Genomic DNA, 25,134 nt, shown 5'->3' with positions numbered 1-25,134 from the left:
TGACTGCAGAGTCATCATGTTAAATTTACTGGAGAAATCAAAGAACATTATCCTCACAGTGCTGCTGGCTTTGTCCAGATGACACTCGGCCATCTCCAATTTCACAGTTATGAGCAAACTGACGGGAGTCCTGATAAGTGCTTGTTTACTTACTCAGGTGGCCCAACAGGAGTCTCTCTTGGGCATTCTCTCCCCGTCTCACCGTTGTGGTGGGGATGGTGTCATCCACACAGAAGTTTACATAGTCAGTGACACACTCAGTTAGTCTCCATGTGGCTGGCACAGTGTGTCCCAGTCTGTAGCCTTAAAGCAACCTTGCAGAGCTTCTTCAGCTTCCTGTTACCATTTGCTCACAGTTGTTTTAATTACAGGTTGCCTCTGAACAAGAGGTTTATATTCTGAGTAGAGAAAAACCTGACTGTTGTCTTGAATTAGAGATGTATGCATTCCTGACATTTGCAATAAACAAATCCAATGTTTTGAACTAGAATACTATAAATGTTCTTTTTCTTTACTCCCTGAGACAGTATTACAAAAAATATTAATTAAGTAAATAACAATACAGTAAATGACAAAATTTGTAAGTGTGCAACTAGTAAGGCACATGGAATTTTGGGAGTTTTGACACGTTGCTATGGCGCATCTTGAAGTTTAGAAAAGATGTTTTTTTTAACAATTAGTCTGCAAGTACATATTTTAATGTACCTTTATAATACAAATCAGCTAATTTGCTTTATTGAATTTCTCCACTGTGGGACAATAAAAAATATTTCAATTCTATTCTATTCTTTTAGAACATGCTTTTTTAGCCCCGGCAAAATTTAGCACCAACGGCTTTAAAATACTATAGCTCTTCAATTTTTTGGACCTGAATATGAGATCCTGGTATCATATGAGGACATGGCCAGGAGTAAGTAACAGACATTTAAAAAGGGTCACTCTGTAGGATATAAAAGAAAGGATATTAATATTGGAGGAAGGAGCTACTGCTCCAACTAACTATAATTACTCAGTTTTTCATCCCACAGACAGAACAAGTGGCTCAGAGCTTCTCTGTTGAGTATTTTCTCTCTAGGTGAAGCCACTAGAGGAGTCACTGCTGCCATTATCTATGTGTACTCAGTTTCTTAGAAAGTCCACTTGGCTCAGTGCTTCTGTGACTTTTGTGAGTATGCTCAACTCCATGTCTATCATGGTAGGTGCTACGTATTAATACGTAGCTGGGTTCCACTGGAAGGTTCTCCCTGTTTAAAGGGAATTATTCCTTTTCACTCCCACCAACTGCTAGGATAACTGCTAAGGGATTTCTAATGCAGTTGACTTTGTTTCCTAGATTGATTCATTTTGGTCAATTGGCATCATACACTGAATTTGACAGCATTCCAGAATCATGTGGATCGACTTGGGATGTATGTAATTAAATTAAATTTTTTCTAAATGTTTTGGTTTGATCAGATTAAATATTTCTGGATACAAATTGAATTAATTTCTCTTTTAAAGTGCCTTAAAGGTAAATTTGTTGTGAATTGGTGCTGTATGAATAAACTGAATTGAAAAGAGCACTTAGGTGGAATAGTTTCTTCAAAGTTAATCTAATGATATGTTCTTCCTAATGCTGGTTGTTTGGAATCATGCACCTTGCACATTTTAACATGCCAAGAGCAATTTGACAAAAAAATGTTTTGTTCTTTTGTAACAATCTTTTCTATTTTAAAAATGTTAGACCTTAAAATGTGTTAGATTTAAGTATATAGTCATTTATACTCAAGAGATCTTTTTACTAACGCCTCCCGATGAATAAATAATGACCTCACCAGGAATGGGGCGACGTTTCTAGAGGTGAGTCATTCAAGTCTCTGCTATGATTGGACAGCTGTCCTGCCAATCACTCTTACATTCTGGTTGTGTGCAGGTGCAACGCTGGGCTCTAACTAGCCGCTGCAGGGAAGCTTAGGGAAAATACCCGTTTCATGCTAAACCCTGCGCTTATCTGCGTAGCGGGGCCGTGTTCATTATAACAGGGGAAACAGAAAGAACGGAGCTTATTTTTCCATTTCGAGGTCAGTGATTTAGGTAGTTGTTAATGAGAAAGCGTAACCTTCATTTGACATAGCTGGGATGCTTAGCTAGCTCCTGCTGTCATATTTAAATATTGGTGACTGTAACTGTGCTGAATTAGCCTTTAAAGGATGGATGCACGGCTTCTTGCATGTTTTTAGTAGTTAATGCTATATTATCTTAATTCTGAACAGTTAAGTTGAACTGCGGTAACTAAGAAATAACAACGCATAGTGTCATAAGGTTTTTGTCGAGCTAACTTTGAGAGTACAGCTACATAATTCAAGCTAAGCTCCGTTACCGGATGGCTGTGGGAATCAGGCCGTTTTATTTAGTAGGATAAAATCAGAAAGAATCAGTCGAATGAGACAAATATCAATTAACCATGTGTCAGTCTCCTATGCACAGGTTGTTGTGAAGCATATTGTTACCAGCGACATGGCCTGTCCGACTCAGGCTGCCTGCCATCCCTGGATGGGAGACGATAGGTTAGCCAGTTTAGTCGATGCTTAGTCTGTTAAGCCCTTCTACTTCCGCCCACTTATCCTCCGTGAGGTGAAGGTGTGCGGTTTGTGTCTGACTTCTGGATCGCTGAGATACTGTGGCTGCTCTTACTGGGAGTTATAGAGAAGGTGTTTATGCTCCCCTAAACCAGATAATGCTATCAGGATTTATTACCAACATAGGTTTAGGGGGTCCTGGTTACAATAAGCCTATTGCCAGAATACAGTCTCAAGCAAAGTTTGTTTTCTAACAAATTACACCAAATTTCAACAAAGAGTCAGTATTTACAATGCTGATCACAATTTTTTATAACTTCAGTAACTCTTTGTGCCATGCTGGATATCAGCTTCTGAACCAAATCCTGAGTGATGGCGAAATATTCTTGTCTCCTTGGCGCTTGGAGTTGAATATTCTGGTCTTTGAGCCACTTGAATACTTTTCCTTATGACATGGTGCTCCATCATGCTGGAAATACACAGATCATCACCATACTCTTTCTGGATTGTTGACAGAAGTTGCTGTCTGATGACATGATCCCACTCTTTATTCATGGCAATGTTATGCAGAATTACGAGTAAGCCCCCAACCTTGAATGATTAGAAACCCCACACATTGATTATTATATCAGAATGCTTCACTTTGTGCACTACTCGTTTTCTGCTTTAGAAAAACTATTTCACACGTCCAGAATCAGAAGCAGGATTTATGGGATAAAATAACTTTGTCCCAGTCTTTGGCTGTCCACCCTTGTACTTCCTGCAAAGCTTCAGTCTGTTTTTAATAATTTGTTGAACAGAAATGTTGCCTTTGCTGCTTCTCTTGTCATAAGGCTGTTGTCCAAACTGTTTGCTTAACTGTGTGTGCAAATGCACTCACACCATTCTGCTGCTAATTTATTCAAGCTCTGCACTGGTGGCAACACAGTTCTGTAGTGCACCCCTGAGGAGGAAATATGTCTTAGCAATTGCCTAGACGCTCATGGATCCAAAAGCCTTCTTCAGTCCATCATTTTGGAAATTTCTGATCATTTAGAAAATTTTATCTGGAATATTCTTATCAGCCGTTTCCTTACATGAGAGGTCTTTTCTATACACATGAATGATGACTTCACCATTTTGTTTTGGAGAAGACCATTGCTAACAGAAGAGGATAGTGATTTATGGAATATTTGTTCCTCTTTTATAGCAATTAGTTTTATCTGTGCTGACAATGTTATGCCGTGTCTTTACTAAAATGCAATTAGATGATACTTTGGAGCAGGGGGAAATGACAGTAAAGATGTGTTTTTGCTATAAAGTATAATATTTAAACTAAGATTTGCTATAAATGAATCTGAAATACATCACTCTGCACAAAGATATAATAACAATATCAATTGTCAGCACTAAAAGTGAACATGGAAAGCCTGCAGAGCACAACAGTTGTGAAAGGCACAAGCTTTTGCTCATAACTTTACATCCTACCTCGAACTCAGATGGTAAAATCCTAGATTGGAGAACAAATAACAGTCAATGAATCTTCTGTGGCTGATGTAACACTGGTTGGTTTGTGACTGTTGTATATGGTTGTTGTTGATTGTTGCACTGGGGTGTATTTTCTCATCATGCAGTTGCTCAGGCTCCTGTTTGAAGGGCAGCTTTTTGTTTCCTAAGCATGTAAACCAAAAGTGATAATTGTTGGATGTTTGTTAATGCATAGATGGCATCTGCAAATGCAACATATGGACAGAAGGAGTCATCGGACCAGAATTTTGATTACATGTTTAAAATCCTCATCATTGGCAACAGCAGCGTGGGAAAAACCTCCTTCCTCTTCCGCTATGCCGACGACTCATTCACCCCAGCGTTTGTCAGCACGGTGGGCATCGACTTCAAGGTGAAGACCATCTATAGGAACGACAAGAGGATAAAACTGCAGATCTGGGTGAGGATTTTTTGTAAAGCAGTCAGTTTTAATTTCCCTTTCTTTATATTTATATATAGAAACATTAAATAAAACCATTTAGAATAATTTTTCTAGTCTTCCTGCTGTGAGACGTTATTCATTCTTAACATGAAGAGGCAAAATCAGGCTGTATACACGAGAGCAGTTACTGTAAAACAGGATTGTTCTAATATTTTAAAACGATGACGAAATGATTGCAGAGTTCACAGCCTGCTATCGAACCGACTGTAAACCTGCTAGCTTCTTAACTAAGAGGCTGCTAGAAGATGTCTACTTCTTGTTGCAAGACATGGGTCTTGAGCTATTCCGACAAAACCTACATCTTCTATGCCTGAGTGTTGTTATTAAGATGACCCGGTGGTACTTAAGTTTGCCGTGTTTCCTGATCAGAAAAAGGCTGAATGTTTAGGTTTGGCCAGTCACAGATCAGGGCCAGTGAAACTTAAAATAGGCCGATTCTGGTCACCAGCTGAGTTCTCTGTTAAAGTCTGTTTTTATCCAAAGCCTGTAAAGCACAAACTCAATGAAGGCAGTTGGGAAAGACTGATTATACAGATTTCTTTCCTGTGATATCAAAGTTGCACTCATTATTTTTTCAAAATAATGTCATCAGTGGTGCACCAGAATGGCTCATCAGGCATTTAGTCTTAAAGTGGAAGGATACCTGTATTTTTTTTTTCATCCACTGAATCCTCCCAAACAGTAAGCAGACACTGTTGTTTTCTCTAAGTGAAATACAAATATGGAAATCAAATAAGCTGTTCAGTGCACTTGACTATTGTCTGCAAAGCAAGCGGCAAAAGGTTTTCAGAAGTGCTACATTATTTACTGTGAAAAAATATGACCCCGCATCCTGTTTTTATTAAGCTATTTAAACAAAATATATGTGATCTACTGAAAAACGTATCAGAATATTTGAAGACTCATCGTGAACATGAATACAGAGGAGTGTTTAATCAGTTTTATCTGTTAAAACAGTTGCACACAGCAAAATGCTTTATTTCCCTATTACCTCTGTATAATTTATCAGTAATTCGGCACATGACTTTAGGATATGATTGGCTCTAGGGTACATTTAACTCTAACAACTAACCAACATTACACTGAAGAGCAGAGTCAGCTCACCTAAATGGGTCTTTATCCACTGCTTAATATTCTTCTGATTGTTTTTTTCCATTAACATGTATTCAGTTATCCATCCATCCATTGTCTATACACACTTATCCTAGCAGAGTTGCTGGGAGGCTGGTTCCTATCTCTAGCAGTCATTGGTCGAGAGGCAGGGTACGCCCTGAACACGTCACCAGTTCATCACAGGGCAACACAGAGACACACAGGAGAAACAGCCATGCACACATGCATTTATACCTGAGGATTATTCAGAGTGACCAATTAATCTAAGATCTAAGTCATGTTTTTGTACCACGGGTAGAGTCGGTGTATCCGTTGGGAACCTACGCATACACAGGGAGACTATCCACCTTCTGCAAAGCAACAGTGCTAACAACTGCGCGTCTCCGCAGCCCCAGGATTCAGTCAGTGGTTGTGCAATTAACAAAAGCTTTACTAGGTAAAGTGCTCTTATCATGAGCACTGCATTAAAACATTTGTCTTATAGAACTGTGGCGTTATTAATTAATTAATTTACAATAATTTAAAATATAAATTTTCTGGTACTTGCGGTTATTCACCACATACCTACTAAATGCTTTATATTTTCTTTCAGCCGCCACAAACAGATAACGGGTAGCAGGAAATCCCAGAGTGCCGGGCCGAGATCAGGCAGCGATTAGTTGGGAAGTCCCAGTCCAACCACCCGCTTAGCTTAGTTTAGCAGCCAGACCAGCCTGTAAACGGAACTCGGTGCTCCGAAAACTCAGACAAAACATTTCAAAGTAGGATCATTCTTGATGAACTGACTGCACAAATGAAGTTTTGGTCTACTTTCTCGCTGAAAAACATCCTAAAACTACTTTTTGTGATAAATTAATGGTATAAAAACGATTAATTTGGGTGCGGCGCTGATGGTGTAGGCGTTCGAGTCCCGGACCCATGCCAAATGTCTCCCCCTCTCTTTGCCCTCTTTCCTGTCTACCTACTGTTGAAAAATGAAAAATAAAAGGCCTCTAGTGAAAAAAAACGATTCATTTGTATGGTAACTTCTGCCATTACTGAAGCTGCTGGAGCCAAGCCTCACTGCACACAACTCCGCCCCTTTAACAAATCCGAGGAAAAGCTGAAAGCCCATCTCCACAGTAGGACCATTTACCCTTGAAAGTAAAGCCCCGGGAAAGTAAAATTACCTGGGGAAATTTGTATTGAAACGCAACTTGGGCTTTACAAAGCCTGGGGCTTTAAACAGGCAATGGAAAATGGACAAATTTTTAGATTGTGTCATTCTAAACTAATTTTCTCTGTCTAAACACTCATACATGAGCCGTTGTGAAGAAAGTACGATGGGAGCTCCAAAGGTGATTATTTACGTGGCGGAAGGTGAACAAAGAACCTTGGCACCGGTTCTAATTTGAAGCTGGAGTATCTTATGCTGGATTGGCACACATCAGGCGAGCAGAGATGGGGTTTTGAAGCCTTCTTGAGGCTGTGGGGTAAACCGCTTCACTTGACATTATTAGTGAAGCGGTTTACCCCATGCAACTTCTGGCTAAGATTCCTTTTCTGTAGAAGCTCAGAAAGAAAGGTTTAAGACAAGGTTATCTTATCTAACCCCCATTTTTTTTCCGGATATCTGTCAGTGCCATACACATGTCATTGTCCATGTGTAGTCATGCTCTGTTTTGTTTTGAGTACCTTTTTAAAGCCAGGCTCACACAAGTAGGTTTTTGCAAAAGGGAGAAGGCATTTCAGTGCCCTGTCAGCCAAGGTGGTACAGTCCTTTCTTATATATAGCAAATTCCAAGTTTGTCATCTCAGTCAGTTCCTTCTGCAGCCTTAAATCCAGATTAGAACCAACACAGGGGGCAGAGGGGTTCCTACCCCTGTTTAAATGTGTGTTTTCGAGCTCAGGGAAATAGTCTTAGTCCTGGGAGGTGTTCCAGGTGGGACTGGATCAATGGAGATAGAGCCCTAATCATCCCAATGACAGCAGCTCCTGGTGAGAGAACATTTATGTAACTCCTTCCTGGAGCTTATGTTATTATAAATTATATTTAATATTAATTATTAAAAAATAATGACATTATTTTAGATTATATTTAATTATAATTATTAAAAAAATAATATGATTCTATTTTTTTGTTTTTGCATTTTTTTGTTTTATCTTCCATCCAGATTTCTGAGGCCCCCCTGGTGGTCCCCACTTTGAAAAACCCTGTCTTAGACCACCTCTATGTGGTCCCTACCTGTATTTAGTGTTACCCAGGGTACATGGTAGGTTCTGTTCTGACAGGACCTTTGTGTCCCTCCAGTGGTGAGCACCAGAACTGAGGATTTAGTTTTGCTTATATGTTGCCTGTTTACATGAATTTACTTCCTATTTTTCAAACAGGCAGATATTATCGAACAGGTAAGCCTAAATGCAATGCCATCTAAGCCTAAAACTGAGAATGCATTGTTTAGCACATCATTAATGAGTAGGTTAAGCTGGACACAATTACACTGATAAAATGTACTGTGTAAATGTACTGCTCTGTAAAGCTATTGAGTTCTAAAGCATATACGTTGCATTACATTACATTCTGGGAAATGCACACCCCTCCCTAAGAGAGACAATAACCTAATTAATACATTTTTAATTATTTCAGAATTTGAACAAATCAAAGGCCCTTCCTATCTCCTCTCATATTTAATTATTTCCAACCATTCCTTTACAAATTGGTAACATCAGGTACCTGGCCATCAATATTTCTAACAGGCTGAATCAGCCGACACAATTAAATAATATCCCATTACATACAATAGAAGACGAGCTCACATGGTGGAAACCCCCCCTTTCTCACTCATGGGTGTCTGCAATTAGAATAAACTATATCATATCTCTATGATCCCGGTTAACCACCCCAGACTTGGTTCAAAAGCTTAGATTCCAGCATACTTCAATACATATACATGTCATTCATTTTTATGAAAGTTCCAGCTGTAAGTCACAAAAGCAGCAGGATTGCTCATTACTTTGTTCAGAGACAAGGCTAGCTATCATTAGAAATCTAGAAAGCTGGTATTACACTTCTTTTTTGTGTGTGTGTGTGTAACTGAATCATCAATCAGAATCATTCAGAGACTGTTGGGCATAAGCCTTGTGATGTTAGTAACTAACCTCTAACTACAGGTAAATATAGCCTCTGCTCAGTAAAAGGGAATTTGTTACTTTACCTTTTTGGAGGTCAATGGTCCCATGTAACAATGTGATATTTTGATGCTTTTGTAGCTATCCATTAATTCTGTAAGGAGTTATATTACTCATTATTGTGTCACTAATTGTAAAGAAATTGATGAAAATGTAACATTGAATTGATCTTTGTCGAATGTAGGGCAGTAACCCCAAACCATTTGGTTTGTGATGATTTATTAAACTGTTCCAATCACAGATGTTTTCACCAGACAATAATGTAAAGTGAAGTTTTCCCAAACATTCAGAAGTTACTAGAAATCTTCAGCTTTTAAATTTAACAGAGCTCTAAATTTAAGAATATTCTTAATAATTGTGCTCATTAGCTGTTAACTGAATGTTCTAAGAACATCTGATTTTTAAGGGCATCAAATCATCTGTTACTGAGCCAAGCTGTCTTATTACACCTCTGTAATGCCTTCCAGCTGTTAAATTTGTACCTCTTTGGTTGTCAGAATAATTACATTGTAAAGGTTTATTGCCAGTACCCGTGAAGCTTGCCTAACAGGCACCATAGCTTGACCCTGGTTCAGCTTGCTTATACATAAGGCAGCGGAACAGCAACGTAATGCTCAGACAAGTTTGCTCAATGTCACACTTTGATTTATCAAGCGTATGCACCGAGCCAAATTCTTTCCAGGTGCTGGCTGGACACTGTTAGATGTTTTTTATTTTATAATCAGTCACCCTCTTCTAACCACAGCTCCATATACTCAAAGTAATTCAGCAAGTGTGTATGTGTATGTGCAGGACACTGCTGGACAGGAGCGCTACAGAACAATCACCACAGCTTACTACAGGGGAGCAATGGGCTTCATCCTCATGTTCGACATTACCAATGAGGAGTCCTTTAACGCTGTGCAAGACTGGTAAGAACTAGCTGAGTCTGTGTAAGAAGATTGTAACTCAGTTCTATTTCGTATAGGCTTCGCCCTTTAAGGCTATCGCTAGTGGGTTTATCCCTTCGCGAGCAGCACTGAAAACTTAAGTCCACGCCCACCTGCTGTGTGGGCACCACCCCGGTCCGTATAAATTACGGTGAGACCGGACAAACGGCTCCCCCATTTTTTCTTCAGCGACTTAAGAGCACTGATTTCTGGAAGAAGAGCAATGGCTAGCGTCGGCACTATCCGCCTTTGCCCGGCTTGTAATACCGTCTACATCATGAGCTATGACCTGCAGGTCATCTGCGAGGGCTGCCTCGGTCCTGATCACATTACCTTGGCCTTGACCCCGCAGTCCACCTGCCCTTCCTAGAGGCGTCTACCTGTGGAAGAGAAGCAGCAGCGGCTAGCCATTTTCTCCCCGCTAGAAGGGGAATTCCCTGTAGTGGACCAATGCTCCCTCGAGGAGGCATTGGACATCTTCGATGTTGGGCAGGAATCGGACGATTCCACCCCGGAGAAAGTGACCGATATCTCCCCTCCCTTCCTCCGGACGGAGGACGCAGAGGCAGATGCCAAATCAGTCCAGGCCCAGGGCCTCCCGATGTCGGCGACCACCCCCTTTCTGGCGATGGGTAAACTTGTTAGTGCGCTGCCGGACATCATCGCTAAAGTAGCTGAGGCTAATGGTGTCCCTGTTCCCGCACCTTTAGCCCAGCTCCCGACTGATGACCTGGCGGGGAAATTCGCTCCAGCTCATCTAACTCGCCGAGATTCGGTTTGGCCCCGTTTTCCGGCGGTAACCGCTTACCTGTCGGGTCTCGGCCGCTTCAGCTGAAGGCACCGGTCTCCACCTTCACACCCATCACGAGGGTGGAGTCCCTGACGGATCAGGGGTTTCCCCCAGTTCCTGCTCTGGAGCCCAGTCTGTCGGCAGTTTTTGGGGTTAGGTCGGCCCGGTGCGTCGGATGACAGCCTGTGCCCCCCTCCCCCAGGTCACGGTCAGGCTGACAGATTGCTCCCACCAATGTGCCGTTCAGGTCGCTGCGGCGACCAACAACACCGCCTTCCTGGCCTACGCCATCTCCAGGAAGGCTCGGGAGATGGAGCTGCCTTCGGAAGATGTGGAGGAATTCTGCAATTTCGCTGATACCATCCTTAACCTCTGTGCGGCGTCGGCTGTGTGCTCCTCCCGCATCGCTGCCTGGCAGACCCTGCTACAGCGACAGATGTGGCTTCGGCTCTCCTCCTCCATCCCTGAGGATTTTAAGAGGGAGTTACTGGAGGGACAGATCAGCCCGGATGGGCTGTTCGGTCCTCATTTCCAGTCCGTGCTGGGCCAGATGCAGACCTCTCAAGAGGAGCTTGAACGGGTCAGGAGACATGGGTCTCTTAATCGCTCTGGCTTCCGTTCGTCCCATACCACCGGCCGTTGGCGGGATCGCCGTGATCAGCGGCATCAGCAGAGACGCTCCACGGCCGTTGCCGCAGCTCCCCAAGTTCCTCCGCCCACTGCTCCGTCTGTCCTCCCCAGCTGTCAGCGGGTGAGATCACAGAGGATGCACAACAGCAGCTCCCCACAAAGCAGCGCACCAGTGATGCCCCCACTCAACACCAAGCTGCGAGCCTGGGTGAATACCCCCCTGGTGAGGCTGGTTTACAGCCCTTTCGATCCGAGCCCCCCCATGGGTTATCTCCGATCAGAATCCGAGTCGGGTAACGGCGGTAGGGGCTCTAGCCTGGCTCGTATCCATGAGCACCATAGCACCACAGATAAATGCGCGCCCGCTCTCAGAGCACTACTCAGAGTGGCGGCGCGTATGTTCCCTGGGCAGGTGGATGGACAGACTGATCAGCAGAGGTTACACGCTGCAGTTCCTGTCTCCGCCCCCACCGTTCAGAGGGATTTTGGAGACAGTCCTGTCCTCCCCGGAGCAGAGTTCCGTTCTCATGTCAGAACTGCAGGAACTCCTGATAAAAAACGTCATTTCCAGGGTTCCTCACAGGGAGGAAAACACGGGGTTTTATTCCCGGTATTTTCTGGCTCCCAAAAAAACAGGAGGAATGAGACCATTTCCCGATCTGTCTCTGTTCAACAAAGCGGTCATGGAGAGACGTTTCCACATGCTGACAGTCAGACAGGTGATGGAGAACGTTCCCCAGAACGACTGGTTCACCTCCATAGATCTGAAGGATGCTTATTTTCACATCCCCATCATCCCGAAACACCGCAAATATCTGCGTTTCGCTTATCAGGAGCTAAACTCAGCCACAATGAGAGCCCAGCTCTCACAGCCGAGAGCAGACGTGCTGTCAGCGCTTCTCCTCCGTGTCAAACCTCACAGCGTAGTGACAGCTCTGTCACTTATGCGATTACTGGGAATGATGTCAGCGGCTCACGTGGTTGTTTCGCTGGGTCTGCTTCATATGAGACGTCTTCAGAGATGGTTCATCTGCCTGTGCATAGATCCTGTGCGTCAGAAGAGGCGGATGATCTCAGTCCCTCCTTCAGTGGGACCCGACCTGGCCCACTGGGGAAATCCCCACATCCTGTCAGAGGGAATTCCCCTCAGCAGACCGACGTCACACGTCTCAGTGTTCACAGACGCAACCCTGTCGGGATGGGGAGGAACGTGTCAGTCTCAGGCGGTGGGAGCACAGTGGCCAGACCACATGTCTCTCCACATAAACGTGCTGGAGCTTCTCACAGTGTGGAAGGTGACACAGCATTTTGCTCCTCTGCTGCGGGATCAGCATGTTCTGATCCACACAGACAACAGAGTGGCAGCAGCCTACATAAATCGCCAAGGAGGTGTGCGCTCGGCCCAGCTGCTAAACATTTCCAGGCAGCTGCTGTGCTGGGAACGCATGAACCTGCTCTCCATCAGAGCTGTGTACATCCCCAGTGCCTTGAACAGAGGACCGGACATCATGTCCAGAGGTGGTCCTCGGGGGGGACTGGAGTCTCCACCCAGAACTGATTGTTCAGATCTGGAGCAGATTTGGGAAAGCAGCAGTGGATCTTTTCGCCACACGGGAGAACGCACAATGCCAGTTGTGGTTCTCACTGAGCCCACGGAAGGATCCACCGTTAGGAGTGGACGCCTTTGCTCAAAGCGCGTGGCTGAAAACCCTCCTTTATGCCTTTCCAGCAGTTCCGCTGATCCCGTGGCTCCTGGACCGAATCCGAGAGGAACAGCTCTCAGTGATTCTCGTAGCGCTCGTCCTGCGCGCACTGGTTAAAGCCCCATTTGAGCCCTTAGATCAGGTTCCACTTAAATTTCTGTCTTTTAAAACAGCCCTGCTGTTAGCTCTGATATCTGCGAAGAGAGTGAATGATTTATCTGCGCTCTCTGTCGCTCCTTCATGTCTCAGAATACGAGCCGACGGCAGCTCAGCTGTGCTGCGTCCTAACCCTGCTTTTACACCTAAAACATTACGAGTTCGTTCAGATCGAGACTGATAACTCTGGATGGCTTTTATCCTCCTCCTCATAACTCTGAAGAGGAGGCCACCTCTCATCTCCTCTGTCCCATGCGCGCGCTTTCATGTTACATAGCGTGCACGGCTGCACTGCGCTGCACTGTCTCACCGTAATTTATACGGACCGGGGTGGGGACCACACAGCAGGTGGGCGTGGACTAAAGTTTTCAGTGCTGCGTTGCGCGCGAAGGGATAAACCCACTAGCGATAGCCTTAAAGGGCTGCGCCGATACTCATAGAATCTGGGGTTACAGTACGTAACCAACGTTTCAGTAGTACTACTTAATCATTTCATTCAACTCCTTCCTGGTCTGAGGACATTAAATTCTTCTAAATATCTGTCAACCTCTCCAGAATGCTGTAAAAATACATAACATTACAATCACAGTGTCTCTCCCATAGTGAGTCATTATTCATTTTATCATATCCCTTGTGAAAAAAGTCACGCAAGTAATTGAAATACTGAAAGACACTTTTTGTTTGTGTTAATAGGTCGACCCAAATTAAGACATACTCATGGGACAATGCTCAAGTCCTCTTGGTGGGAAACAAGTGTGATATGGAGGATGAGCGGGTGGTGGCATCAGAGAGGGGTCGGCAGCTGTCAGAACAACTTGGTAAGTCTGCTCTGACTGAAATGTTGGAATTTCTCTTTTAGTCCACAGAACTTCAAAGTGAGTTAAATGTTCTCCTGTTGCACATCAGTGTTATCTGTGAAAGAGGTTTAAGGAAAGGTCTGCATCGATTATCCTTCTAAGACAGTATTTGCAGCACAGCATTCTGTCCTGTTGTGATGGTACTATTTTGTTTATTCTGTGATGTTGGCTTGTTTTATGTAAGCTAAGCGTAGGTCAGTTACCTGTATTAAAGTATACTGCAGTTTTAAGAAGCTACGGTTTCAAAACTGCTAAAATATTCTGAACTTTCTGCTGAATAAATTTTCTGCTGAATGAAAGCATTCTTGCCTAGTTTAGAAGACAAATTTGACTGCTTGAAAATATTTATAGTTGTGTTAAATACCATCGCTGCAGAAACTGAAACTTATTACTCATCAATCTTATAAAAGTAATGCTGTTTTTAACCTGCAGCCTGAAACCCACAAGTCTGTTGAGCAGCCAATTGTATTTTCTATCGGAGCAAAGAGCCTTACTAATTAACCAGCTTATACACTCACGGGCCACTTTATTAGGTACACTTTGCTAGTACCGGGTTAGACCCCCTTTTGCCTTCAGAACTTCCTTAATCCTTCGTGGCATAGATTCAACAAGGTACTGGAAACATTCCTCAGAGAGTTTGGTCCATATTGACATGATAGCATCACACAGATGCTGCAGATTTGTCGGCTGCATCCATGATGCGAATCTCCCGTTCTACAACATCCCAAAGGATTGAGATCTGGTGACTGTGGAAGCCATTTGAGTCCAGTGAACTCATTATCATGTACAAGAAACCAGTCTGAGATGATTCGTGCTTTATGACATGACTCGTTATCCTGCTGGAAGTAACCATCAGAAGATGGGTACACTGTGGTCATAAAGAGATGGACATGGTCAGCAACAATCCTCAGGTAGGCTGTGGCGTTGACACGATGCTCAGTTGGTACTAAGGGGCCCAAAGTGTGCCAAGAAAATATCCCCCACACCATTGCACCACCACCAGCCTGAACCGTTGATACAAGGCAGGATGGATCCATGCTTTTATGTTGTTGATGCCAAATTCTGACCGTACCATCCGAATGTCGCAGCAGAAATCAAAACTCATCAGACCAGGCAACGTTTTTCCAATCTTCTATTGTCCAACTTTGGTGAGCCTGTGTGAATTGTAGCAGTTTCCTGTTTTTAGCTGACAGGAATGACACCCGGTGTGGTCTTCTGCTGCTGTAGCCCATCTGCCTCAGGTTTGACATGTTGTGTTCAGAGATGCTCTTCTGCATGATTTGGTTGTAACGAGTGGTTATTTGAGTTACTGTTGCTTTTCTATCAGCTCGAACCAGTCTGGCCATTCTCCTCTGACCTCTGACATCAACAAGACATTTGCGCCCACAGAACTGTCACTCACTGGATATTTTCTCTTTTTCAGACCATTCTCTGTAAATCCTAGAGATGGTAGTGCGTGAAAATTCCAGTAGATCAGCAGTTTCTGAAATACTCAGACCAGCCCGTCTGGCACCAACAACCATGCCACGTTCAAAGTCACTTAAATCACCTTTCTTCCTCATTCTGATGCTCAGTTTGAACTGCAGCAGGTCATCTTGACCATGTCTACATGCCTAAATGCATTGAGTTGGTGTCATGTGATTGGCTGATTAGAAATAACAAAATACCTCACCTTAGAACCATAGACTTCAGTATGTTTTGGGGCTTTATGTTATAGACCAAGAAAAAGTATCATTTTATTTTAGAATATAAAAACATTATTCATGGTAGCCCTAAATAAAACACAGCAACTACAACAACTAATTACCTTCAGAGGTCATCTAAGTAACAGTTCGTCTGTTTGTAATTTTAATCTCAGTATGAATCCAGCTGTTCTATGAAGGCCTCAGAGGTTTCTTAGAGAACATTAGTAAACAAACAGCGTCATGAAGACCAAGGAACACTGCAGACAGGTCAGGGAGAAAGTTGGCAGGCAGAAACCCATAAAAAGTCCGATTTGCAGTTTGTCATAAACCATGAAGGGGACACAGAAAAAATTGGAAAGAATGTGTTCTGCCTAGAGGAGACCAAAGCTGCACATTTGCACAAAAACATGTACAAACCATGCCAGTGTTGAAACATGGTGGTGGCAGAATCATCCTGCTTTACATTAGCAGACAGGTCAGAGTTGATTTTAGAATGGATGGAGGTGAATACAGGCCAGTCCAGGATGAAAACTGTTAAAGGGGGCACAGAAAACTTAGGACTTCACCTTTCAGCAGGACAACAACCCTAAACATACAACCAAAGCAACAATGGATTGGTTTAGATCAGTAAATAGCCATGGGTTGAATGGCTAAGTCAAAGACCAGCTCTATATACATCTAAGGGGTTTGTGGTAAGAGTAGAAAATGCTGTTCAAGATGTTCTACATCCAATATGAGCTTGAGGAGTTTTGGATAAGAAGGCGGGCAAAGCTGGTAGAGAGATACCCTAAAAAACCTGATGCTATAATTTAACGCACTTCTCAGACTTTTATTGGTAAAAGAGTTTGAAAACCATTTGTCCTTTTCTTTCCACTTCACCTTTTTGTTACTTTGAGTTGGTTTAAAAATCCCAAAACAATACATTGAAGGTTGTGGTTGACACATAATGAAAAAGTTCCGTACATCAATTTGTTGAGCTTGGAACTTGCAGTTTAACATCTCAAGGTGAAGTAAATTAACGTCCGGCTCATACTGACAGAGACATGTAACCAACTCCTAATGTCTAAGGCCTTATGAAATCCATTTATTTTTTCCCAAATTCCACTTTTCCCATTTTTATTTTTATTTTTCTTATTTCTTATTTTATTTTTGTTTATTAACCCCAAAAGTGTGTAATTATGGAGTGATGGAAAAATAATTCAACAAATCAAGAGCTGAAGAATTCCAAATTTCCTGTTTCTCCAATTTTATAAATATATCAAAGTCCATTGGTCCAGCAGAGCTTTTGCAACATATTTCAAAGCATTTCTCTGTCATTTTTGCACTCTTGCATAATGAGCAGGACCTACTGCCATCTGTCACAGATGTCTCCATTGAAATACATGGTTGTCAATCTTTTCGTGTTGAGATCTCCTGCCAAGAGCCGAGCCAACCCCCGTCTAACCAGGTAATGACAGGTACAGAGGCCTGCAGCGGCCGAAATACTTCAGAAACTACTATGTAGCTTTCACTTTGGAATTAATAAAGTATTTTTGAATTGAAACTAATTGAACTGATCGCCTATATCAGCAAATTCTGTGAGATTCCACGTTTTTTTACTGGATTTCATTTTGTTTGTTAAATTTGCAATCCCGTCCGGATTTTCCGCATTGTGGTAATCAAAGGCCCCTATTTGTCTACATTAACGGGTCCTACAGAAGATGAAGTGGCTTTGCATTTGTTGTGATTATGAATCTGAGAATATTTAATATTAATATTTTAATATTTTATCAAATAATATTTTCGTCTGTTAAGGGTTGTCCTGTGAATACCGGCCCAGTAAGGCGATGGTATTAGGATAAAATAGAAAGGTGTGAGACAAGCTCTGACATTATTGAACAGCATAAACTCTGAACACACATGGAATGAATTCACACAATTTCTTAAAATACAAGAATTTATTAACAAAAATAAGTCAACTCAAAGTTAAACATATTTCAATCAACAAACTCTTTACTATGCTACAACAATCCAACTAAACTACCAAGCAGAATTAAAGAACAGGGAAGACTAATAGGTTATGTACAATATAAACAAGTTGACTGAGTGATGCAACATTAACATGCAATGTTTATGTTTGAGAACCAAGGATTATCTTGAAGAATCTGGAAGTTAAGTTAGTCTTGGAACCAACTTAGACAATAATCAGCAAACGTTTAGACAACCATTCACAATGCAAGATCAGGTAAAGTATTATTTTAATAAAATATTGTTTTAAGAATGATCTGCTGAATAAAACCAACCTTCTGGATGACTAATTATCAACAGTGTTTAATTAGCTGCCTTTATTTATTAAAATAATATTTAAAGAAATATTACTAAGGGAATATTTTGGAAAAGAGCCAAATCTTTCTGGAGAAATGGGGCTTAATGGTGTTTACTTAGTTACCAGATTTAGTAAAATAACGTTTAGGGAAATATTATTCACTAGCTTGAAAACTAACAACCTTTCTGTTAAATATTCCCTAGCAGGCAAGCATGTGTTCTTAGCTTGTTAGCAGTTGAAGCTAACAAAGAAGCTGATAGCTTAGCACCAGAATTAAACACACACCTTTAAAAATACCGTCAATAAAAGGGTTAAAATGCATAAGCACAGACGGCGTGTTATGATCAATCTTCTGTGTTTAAAATCACCCTTTAAATAAAGTTTGTCTTAACTTTAAAAACACACAAAGAACACAAAGCTGAGCACGTGTGCTGCAGATATGCTGCTATCACCAAGATAGCAGAGTTCAACGCAAACAAAACCAAACTTCATAAAATGAAAAACGTTTAGATCATTTCAATCTAAATCCTTCTCTATTATTCTGCCCAAACCTAACCTCTGACCCATGCTGAGGAAAAGTTGTCCGGGAAACAACGAAGTTTGAAGAAAGCTCTGTGAACAAAGGGTTAGCTTCCAGCTAACCTCCGTAGCTGTGGATGAAAAATGGCTCGTTCTGTCTGCCAACCAACTGCACATTACCGTAACCACGGTGATGCAGTCCTTCCGATCGGGAAACTGCTTCAGTCGGCTTCGTAGAGACAGCGTCTCTACAGAGGATTCTCTGGAACACAGTTTGTTTCTGCAGGCCTCAGAGAGAAAGTCAAGCCAGGCTTATGCCTTAATTCCCGTTCATGAATGAATCTACCAGATACACACTAGAGGGTGACACGGGAGTGGATTTTCTCTCCTGTCCCATCCCGCTCCCACAGAAAAATGTCTTGTCCCATCCCAATCCCAGGCCAGCATAACAAAAAAAATCCTGTCCCGTCCCACTCCTGGTAAATTGACTCCCACTCCCATCCCGCTCCCATTCAGAACGACTCCCACTCCTGTGCCACTCCCATTTTTGTTTTCTTCATTTAGTCTTTTGGCAATTTCTTTGTTTGAAGGACCAGTTAGGTCCCTGTTTTTAGCTGTAGTAAAGGCCAGTTAAAGTAAAAAGAATAATAATGAAGAAATAATAAAATATCAAACAAGGAAACAGACCATGCCTATCTTAGCTGAATAAACAAAATGTACATAGTTGTATTTAACTTATTTATTAAGTGATTGTTTCCTTTGAACAATGACATCACTTTTATGTTTCAAGTTGCTGGAACGAAAGAAAAATGCACCTAGTAAGAGAACTGTACTTGTTGAACAAAAGAGCAAAAAGGCAAAACCTTCATAATTTAGAAACTGTACCTCAATGGTTCACAACCCTGGTCCTCAGGGACCCCTTCCCTGCAAGTTTTAAATGTGTGTCTGCTCCAGAACACCTGATTCAAATTCTGACATGACCTCCTATACAGGCATCAAGAATGGAAGGTCAAACTGGACAAAATTAATACAATAAAATCATCATTAAATAAATAAATATTGTGAATGTCCCATAAGTGAAGTAAATGTAACATGAAAGAAATGTAACATTAAATGTGCCATTAAATTAAAGGTACCATTTATTTATTTAATACATCATTAGAAACAATAAATGTACCATTATATCATGAAATGGAATATTATGCAATTAAATGTGCCACTGAATAATTAAGTATAATTTTAAAGACGACATGACGTAATTAGTGGTACACTTAATATTTAATGATGTATTAAATAAATTGTACATTTAATGGTACATTCAATTTTTTTCTATTTCACAACATATTTATTTAATATCTTCCTTTGATGAATCCTTTCTATACGGAGCCCGCGAGGGGACATGGGGGATTTTTTTCTTTTTTGTGTCTCCACGCAATAGTCTTTGCGTTATTTCGCAATACTTTGTGGGATAGTTTCCAAACCAGATAACTGCAAAAATGAAACAAACACTACACCCGTTTTGAGATTTATTGAGTTTTATTTTGAAATCAGCCTTAAATAAAATTATCTTCAAATCAGATTAAAAGACAGTTTTTATCCACAACCTGTCAAACAAACTACTGAACAATAATACTGCACGAAACCACATCTGTGACACTTTGTTTGCTTATTACTGCTGCATGATGTGTACTTTTTTTTGTACGCCATTAGTTTTTGTTTTTATCGTGATTTGAACGGTTCTTCTTATCCTAAGCATTTCATCGCATTGTTTACTGCGTGTTAACCTGCATATGACAAATAAACCATATCAATGTCATATTAGTGCTGTTTGTTTTATAAGCAGTTTGTCATCTGGGCTGCTGTTCCAAAATGCCGAACGCAAAAGTATTGTGTGGGGACGCAAAATAAATAAATTTCCCCATGTCCCCTCACGGGCTTCCGTACCTTACCTCTTAAATCTTTAGTGCACATGCAGCAATTTTGTTGGTCAGATGAGACTTGACACATGTTGGTACTTTTGGTTTGATGAATGAAGAGAAGCAGGACTGATTTAATCCAGAATCTGTTTTACAAGTGTCCCTTAATCACTGGTGAACTTGATTACGACTAAACACGTTTTAACAAGCAGCAGACTGCGTGTTAACACCGCTACATTCAACTCTCCTGAAGTTCGGTAATATTTGTGACTTTCCTGTCAGCTCTATGAGTTTAATAAATAAGTCCTTATTTCTGACTTTATGTTACAAATCCAATTTTACCACGTCCAGTTCTCCACCTGCGTTTGCTCCCTCCATCCTGAACGCAGGTGGAAAACATCGAGCAGAAGCACTGTTGGCTTGTGGGTTGTGTAGTTCGTTTGACTCGCATTATAGTATAGGCTTCTTGGAAAAAAACTACACAATGGCGGCGTTGATTCAAGTTTTTTTTTCTTAAAGTTTATAACAAAGTCTCAGTTTTACATTTCCAAAGACAATTAATCCTAGTTTATTTTCCCTCCTATTAGTTAGCTCCCGCTCCCGTCTGCTCCTGTTCATTTTTTATCCTGTACCGTCCCAATCACGTGATCTTTACTGATGCTGTCTCCCGTCTCGCGGGATTCCCATGGGAATCCCTTGATCCATGGGACTCCCGAAAAAATGTCAGCCTCTAATACACAGACAGTGATTCATTTGTACTTATCTTAGTGCATATGACCGATGATCGTATGATAACCTTGGATCCGGTTTGAAGAGTTTGTCTTTTTGCCAGCAAAGAGACATTAGCGCGCTGCCTCACCGGCCAGCCTCGTACAGAGTCCTGATGGTAGAGAAAGACTTGTGGGGGTTTTATGTGGACAGTGGCATCATGGGAAGTTCGCTGTTACCACCAATTCCTAAGTTATGCCGGAAGTAGGTTAATGCAATTTATTTTGAAAGTTCCAGAAAAGTCTGTACCCCATTTCCTGTTGTAACTCATGGCTGTGGGTCCCAACATATTATTGCAATGCATATAACCAGAGCTTTGTCCTCCATCTTTGACAGGTTTTGAGTTCTTCGAAGCAAGTGCTAAAGACAACATTAATGTGAAGCAGACGTTCGAGCGACTGGTGGACATCATCTGTGAGAGGATGACAGAGACTCTGGATAACAACGACCCAACTGTCACCGGAGCTAAGCAGGGGCCACAGCTGAATGAGCAGCCCAAGAGGTCTCACCAAGATTGTGCTTGCTGAATGCATACGCACACACAGACACACACACGCATACACACGCTCACTGCTTGTCCTGATTTTTCAACTTTTTTTGGTCTGGATCTTTGTGTTTATGTTCTTTTTAATATGCAGATGCAAAACTTTCCTGCACAGAAACACTGCCATGCACAGAGCCACACCAGTTGGCTGCTTAAATTCTCCACACCAAGAGCTTTGTCTGCATGACACTGCTCTCCCCAAAGATTTTCATTCCAGATTATGTCAGAGTGGTGAAGAACATTTCAGAGCGACGATCCCAGCTTCTCTTTTACACAGTCCTGAAACACACTCAGCTATATTATTATTATTATTGTCCTTCTGAAAAGCTGTTTGTTGCTGATTTCATTTCAGTTTGGCTGCATTCTTGAGGATCTGGGGCCTCGTGTACAAAGCATGCATACTCACAAAACCTTGAGGCGCAATGTTTCAAACACAACTCGGCATGTACAAAAATAAATGTTGAATGTGCATCAGCCAAGCAAACTTTTTCAATCCACAATAACAAACTACAGAGAAATAAAACTCCATTCAGTTTTATCTAAATTGTGGAGCATCAAACCTGATGTTTTGGCTGGAGTTTGAGCTTTTATGCTTCCTAGGGGGTGAAACTGAATCACATTTAGCCTCGTACAATAATGTGACACACCTCACAAAACTGTAAACGTTCTTCTGCTTTTGTTACCTGTAGATGGAAATGCTCAGGGCACTTTCATCCTCACTGAAAAACAAAAAGGTGTCAGTTTAGCAGAATTCTGGGCGGTTCAAGCGCCACCTGCAGCTGTGCCCAATTCACTGCAGATCGGGATGTTTGAAGGCAACATGTGCAGTGACATGTCTATGCACGGTCTCAAACATCTGAATTTTGTTGTGCGCCGCAAGTTTGAGAAATTCTATCTACTGCAAACTATTAGTATGAAAGCAGTGCACTCTTTGGTAAATGAAGCCCCAGTAATCCTCTTTTCTGTGTCCTGGTGGTTTTTTTTTTAAGAGTTTTGGACCCAGGTTTGATGTTCAGGCAAAGTTGTTCTTAAATGTTTTTTTCTCCTCTATTAATTAGATTTTTGAATTCATTTAAATACTTGTTTTCCAAGACACATAGTTACAGTGGATCTAACAAGTGAACACACCACTGTTTAAAAAATCCAGGTTTTTGCAATTTACAAAAATAAGACCATGATAAATATTCAAAAAGAAATTTCCTGTACAGTCCAACTGGAAACAAACTAATCTGTTTTGGTAAAAATGTAAAAAAATGTGAAAGTTTTGATAACCCAGAGCCCAGATACATAAATTTTCACACTAATATTTTGCTGAAGCACCTTTTGATTCCAGAGCATGATGCTGCCACCACCATGTTTCATTGTGGGTATGGTGTTTTGTTAAAACTGTGGTATTGTGCCAAACAAACCTGGGTTGTGGCCCAAAAAAATCAGTTTGGCTTTTATCAGATATTAATATTCTCCCACTAGGTTCAGAGGCCTGGATGTCTGCAGGAACTGTCTTGCAACCATACCTAGCCCATACATTTGTAGAATAAAACAGCTTGTTATCACATGTAGAACACAACCAGGACATTTAGATATTCCTGCAGCTCCTTCATTGTTGCTGTTGGTCTCCTGGCAGCCTACCAGGCCTGTTTCAGTGTCACATTTTCATTGGTTTTATAGAAATATCCAGTTTTTAGAACATCACTGTTGCCCCTTCTTTTATTAACTGTCTTCATTGTGCCTAGGTTTGAATGTAATGCTGTGCATTTTGTTTGTAACCTTTTCCTGACTGATACCTTTGTGAAATGGAGTCATTTGCTCTTTTGAAACTTCTCTGTAAACTACAGAGCTAAAGCAAAATATGCCAATAAGAACATTGGGTAAAAAAAGTCTCTTAAGGACATCTGAGCTTTATTCAAGTTTAATCAGATTCACTAAAATTGATAGGAGGAACTAATGAAGACTGCATGCTGAAACTAAATAAAAAGGTGCTTATCAGGGTGTTCACACTTGTGCAACCAGATAATTGCAACTTTTTATATGTTCGTTTCACATTTTTTCCTTACATATTTGTTTTCAGTTGATTTGTACAGGATGCACGTCACATTAGGTGAGGTGGAAAACGTTTTGAGCTTATTAATCATGGTCATATTTTTTTATCCCGCAAAAACCTAGCATCTTATCATGGGTGTGTTTTACTTTTGAGAGCCAATGTATATAATAAATCTCTATGAAAGTCAGCATCTTGGTTGGACTTACCGAAGGAACAGCATAACCTGGATGTTTGATACTGTCTTTGATCAAACATCACAGTAGGAGAATATCGAGTCTCTCTGGCCACTTGATAGTGGATAAATATCTGAATGTCAATAAGTATGCATTTTAAATTGCAGATATATACAGTCTACATGTAAAATTATTCTGAAATGGTAAGAATAATTAAGGTTGGGTGGATTCCTACCTGTGCTGTAGTTAGAGCTGCACATTATTGATGTTTTTAATCTTATTTTAATTTAGTTTATGAAAGTAGTTTATTTTTATTAGCTGTTTTTACTGGTTTTGCACTCATCAGTCCCACTCTGCTACTTCTTTCCAAAACCAGATGGGGTAAAACGTTTCTGAGGTTTATCTCTTGACACCCCTCACTTTGTTCTAACTTTTATTTAATGCATATGGCGAGTGTTGGTCATTTCTCCCCATCACTTCTGTAGTTTTGGAGGTTTAGCCTTCATGAAGAGGATCCATGTATCGCGGAACACTTTGTATCAATCTGTTCCCCCGCTTGGGTACATTTTGTACCCACTCTAACAGTCAACAGTAATAACTTTTTATATTCTGCTCACAGCCAGCTGGAGGGAACTATTGTGGTTATGTGACTTCTATAAATAATTTCTTCCAGAAGAAGGTCACTTTGACTTGTTTTGGTTGATCAAAGGTGATAATCTGGCATATTTCATAAGAGCCATGTGGTCCAAACGGAGAAGAATTAGAATCCACGGGTTTCGTAGAAAATCTTCTGAAAATACAACTCAGTTAAATTAGACTATATGTGAGATTTGATCTTTTTTTTATTTATTTATCTTATCTCCATAATTCTTTAAAACACATTATTACCTACAGACATTTTGTTTACTGGTACAAAATAAATGTAGGTGGGGAAAACATTAGGTTATGACTTGGTGAGGGGGCACATTCACCTGGACTGTGTTTTTAGTGAGCTCTATCTCCCTCTACCTCCAGGTTGGCTTTAATGCCATTAGAACTGATCCATCTGTTTGGTTTTTGCAGAACATGTTGGGAATTTTTAAGCATGTTAAATGTCAGATTGCAGGTCTTGTTTCTTTTTGCTCATGCTAAGCTGAAGGACTTGTCTGCGCTTGTTTTCAGTACTGAGCTTCTCCAACTCATGCATTCACAAAATCACTGAGGCACCTACAGTGTTTCAGCTGAATTATTTATTTTGTCTTATTTATGACTTAACTTGTTTGTTGTAGTATTTGCAGATCATGCATTACATTGTGCACATGTTGAAGAG

The 25,134-nt window shown here is 41.2% G+C and overlaps 1 protein-coding gene across 1 annotated transcript; it reads left to right on the top strand.

Annotated features, from left to right (window-relative positions):
* Positions 1-1,887: 1,887 nt before the first annotated feature.
* LOC124869703 (ras-related protein Rab-3A-like) lies at positions 1,888-24,712 on the top strand. Its single transcript, XM_047367752.1, has 5 exons — positions 1,888-2,060; positions 4,261-4,485; positions 9,602-9,720; positions 13,711-13,835; positions 21,404-24,712. Exons 2-5 carry the CDS (start codon positions 4,261-4,263, stop codon positions 21,592-21,594), a joined length of 660 nt encoding a protein of 219 aa, XP_047223708.1. The 5' UTR covers positions 1,888-2,060; the 3' UTR covers positions 21,595-24,712.
* The last annotated feature ends 422 nt before the right edge of the window (positions 24,713-25,134 follow it).

This window comes from Girardinichthys multiradiatus, chromosome 6, assembly GCF_021462225.1.
Source record: "Girardinichthys multiradiatus isolate DD_20200921_A chromosome 6, DD_fGirMul_XY1, whole genome shotgun sequence".
Lineage (NCBI taxonomy): Eukaryota > Metazoa > Chordata > Actinopteri > Cyprinodontiformes > Goodeidae > Girardinichthys > Girardinichthys multiradiatus.
The sequence above is the reverse complement of the archived record's forward strand: the minus strand, read 5'-3'. Positions and strand labels throughout refer to the sequence as shown.

Coding starts and splice junctions, on each gene's coding strand:
- LOC124869703 (XM_047367752.1), top strand. CDS start 4,261: ATGGCATCTGCAAATGCAACATATGGACAGAAGGAGTCATCGGACCAG. Junction 4,486..9,601: donor GGATAAAACTGCAGATCTGG/GTGAGGATTTTT, acceptor GTGTATGTGCAG/GACACTGCTGGACAGGAGCG. Junction 9,721..13,710: donor TTTAACGCTGTGCAAGACTG/GTAAGAACTAGC, acceptor TTGTGTTAATAG/GTCGACCCAAATTAAGACAT.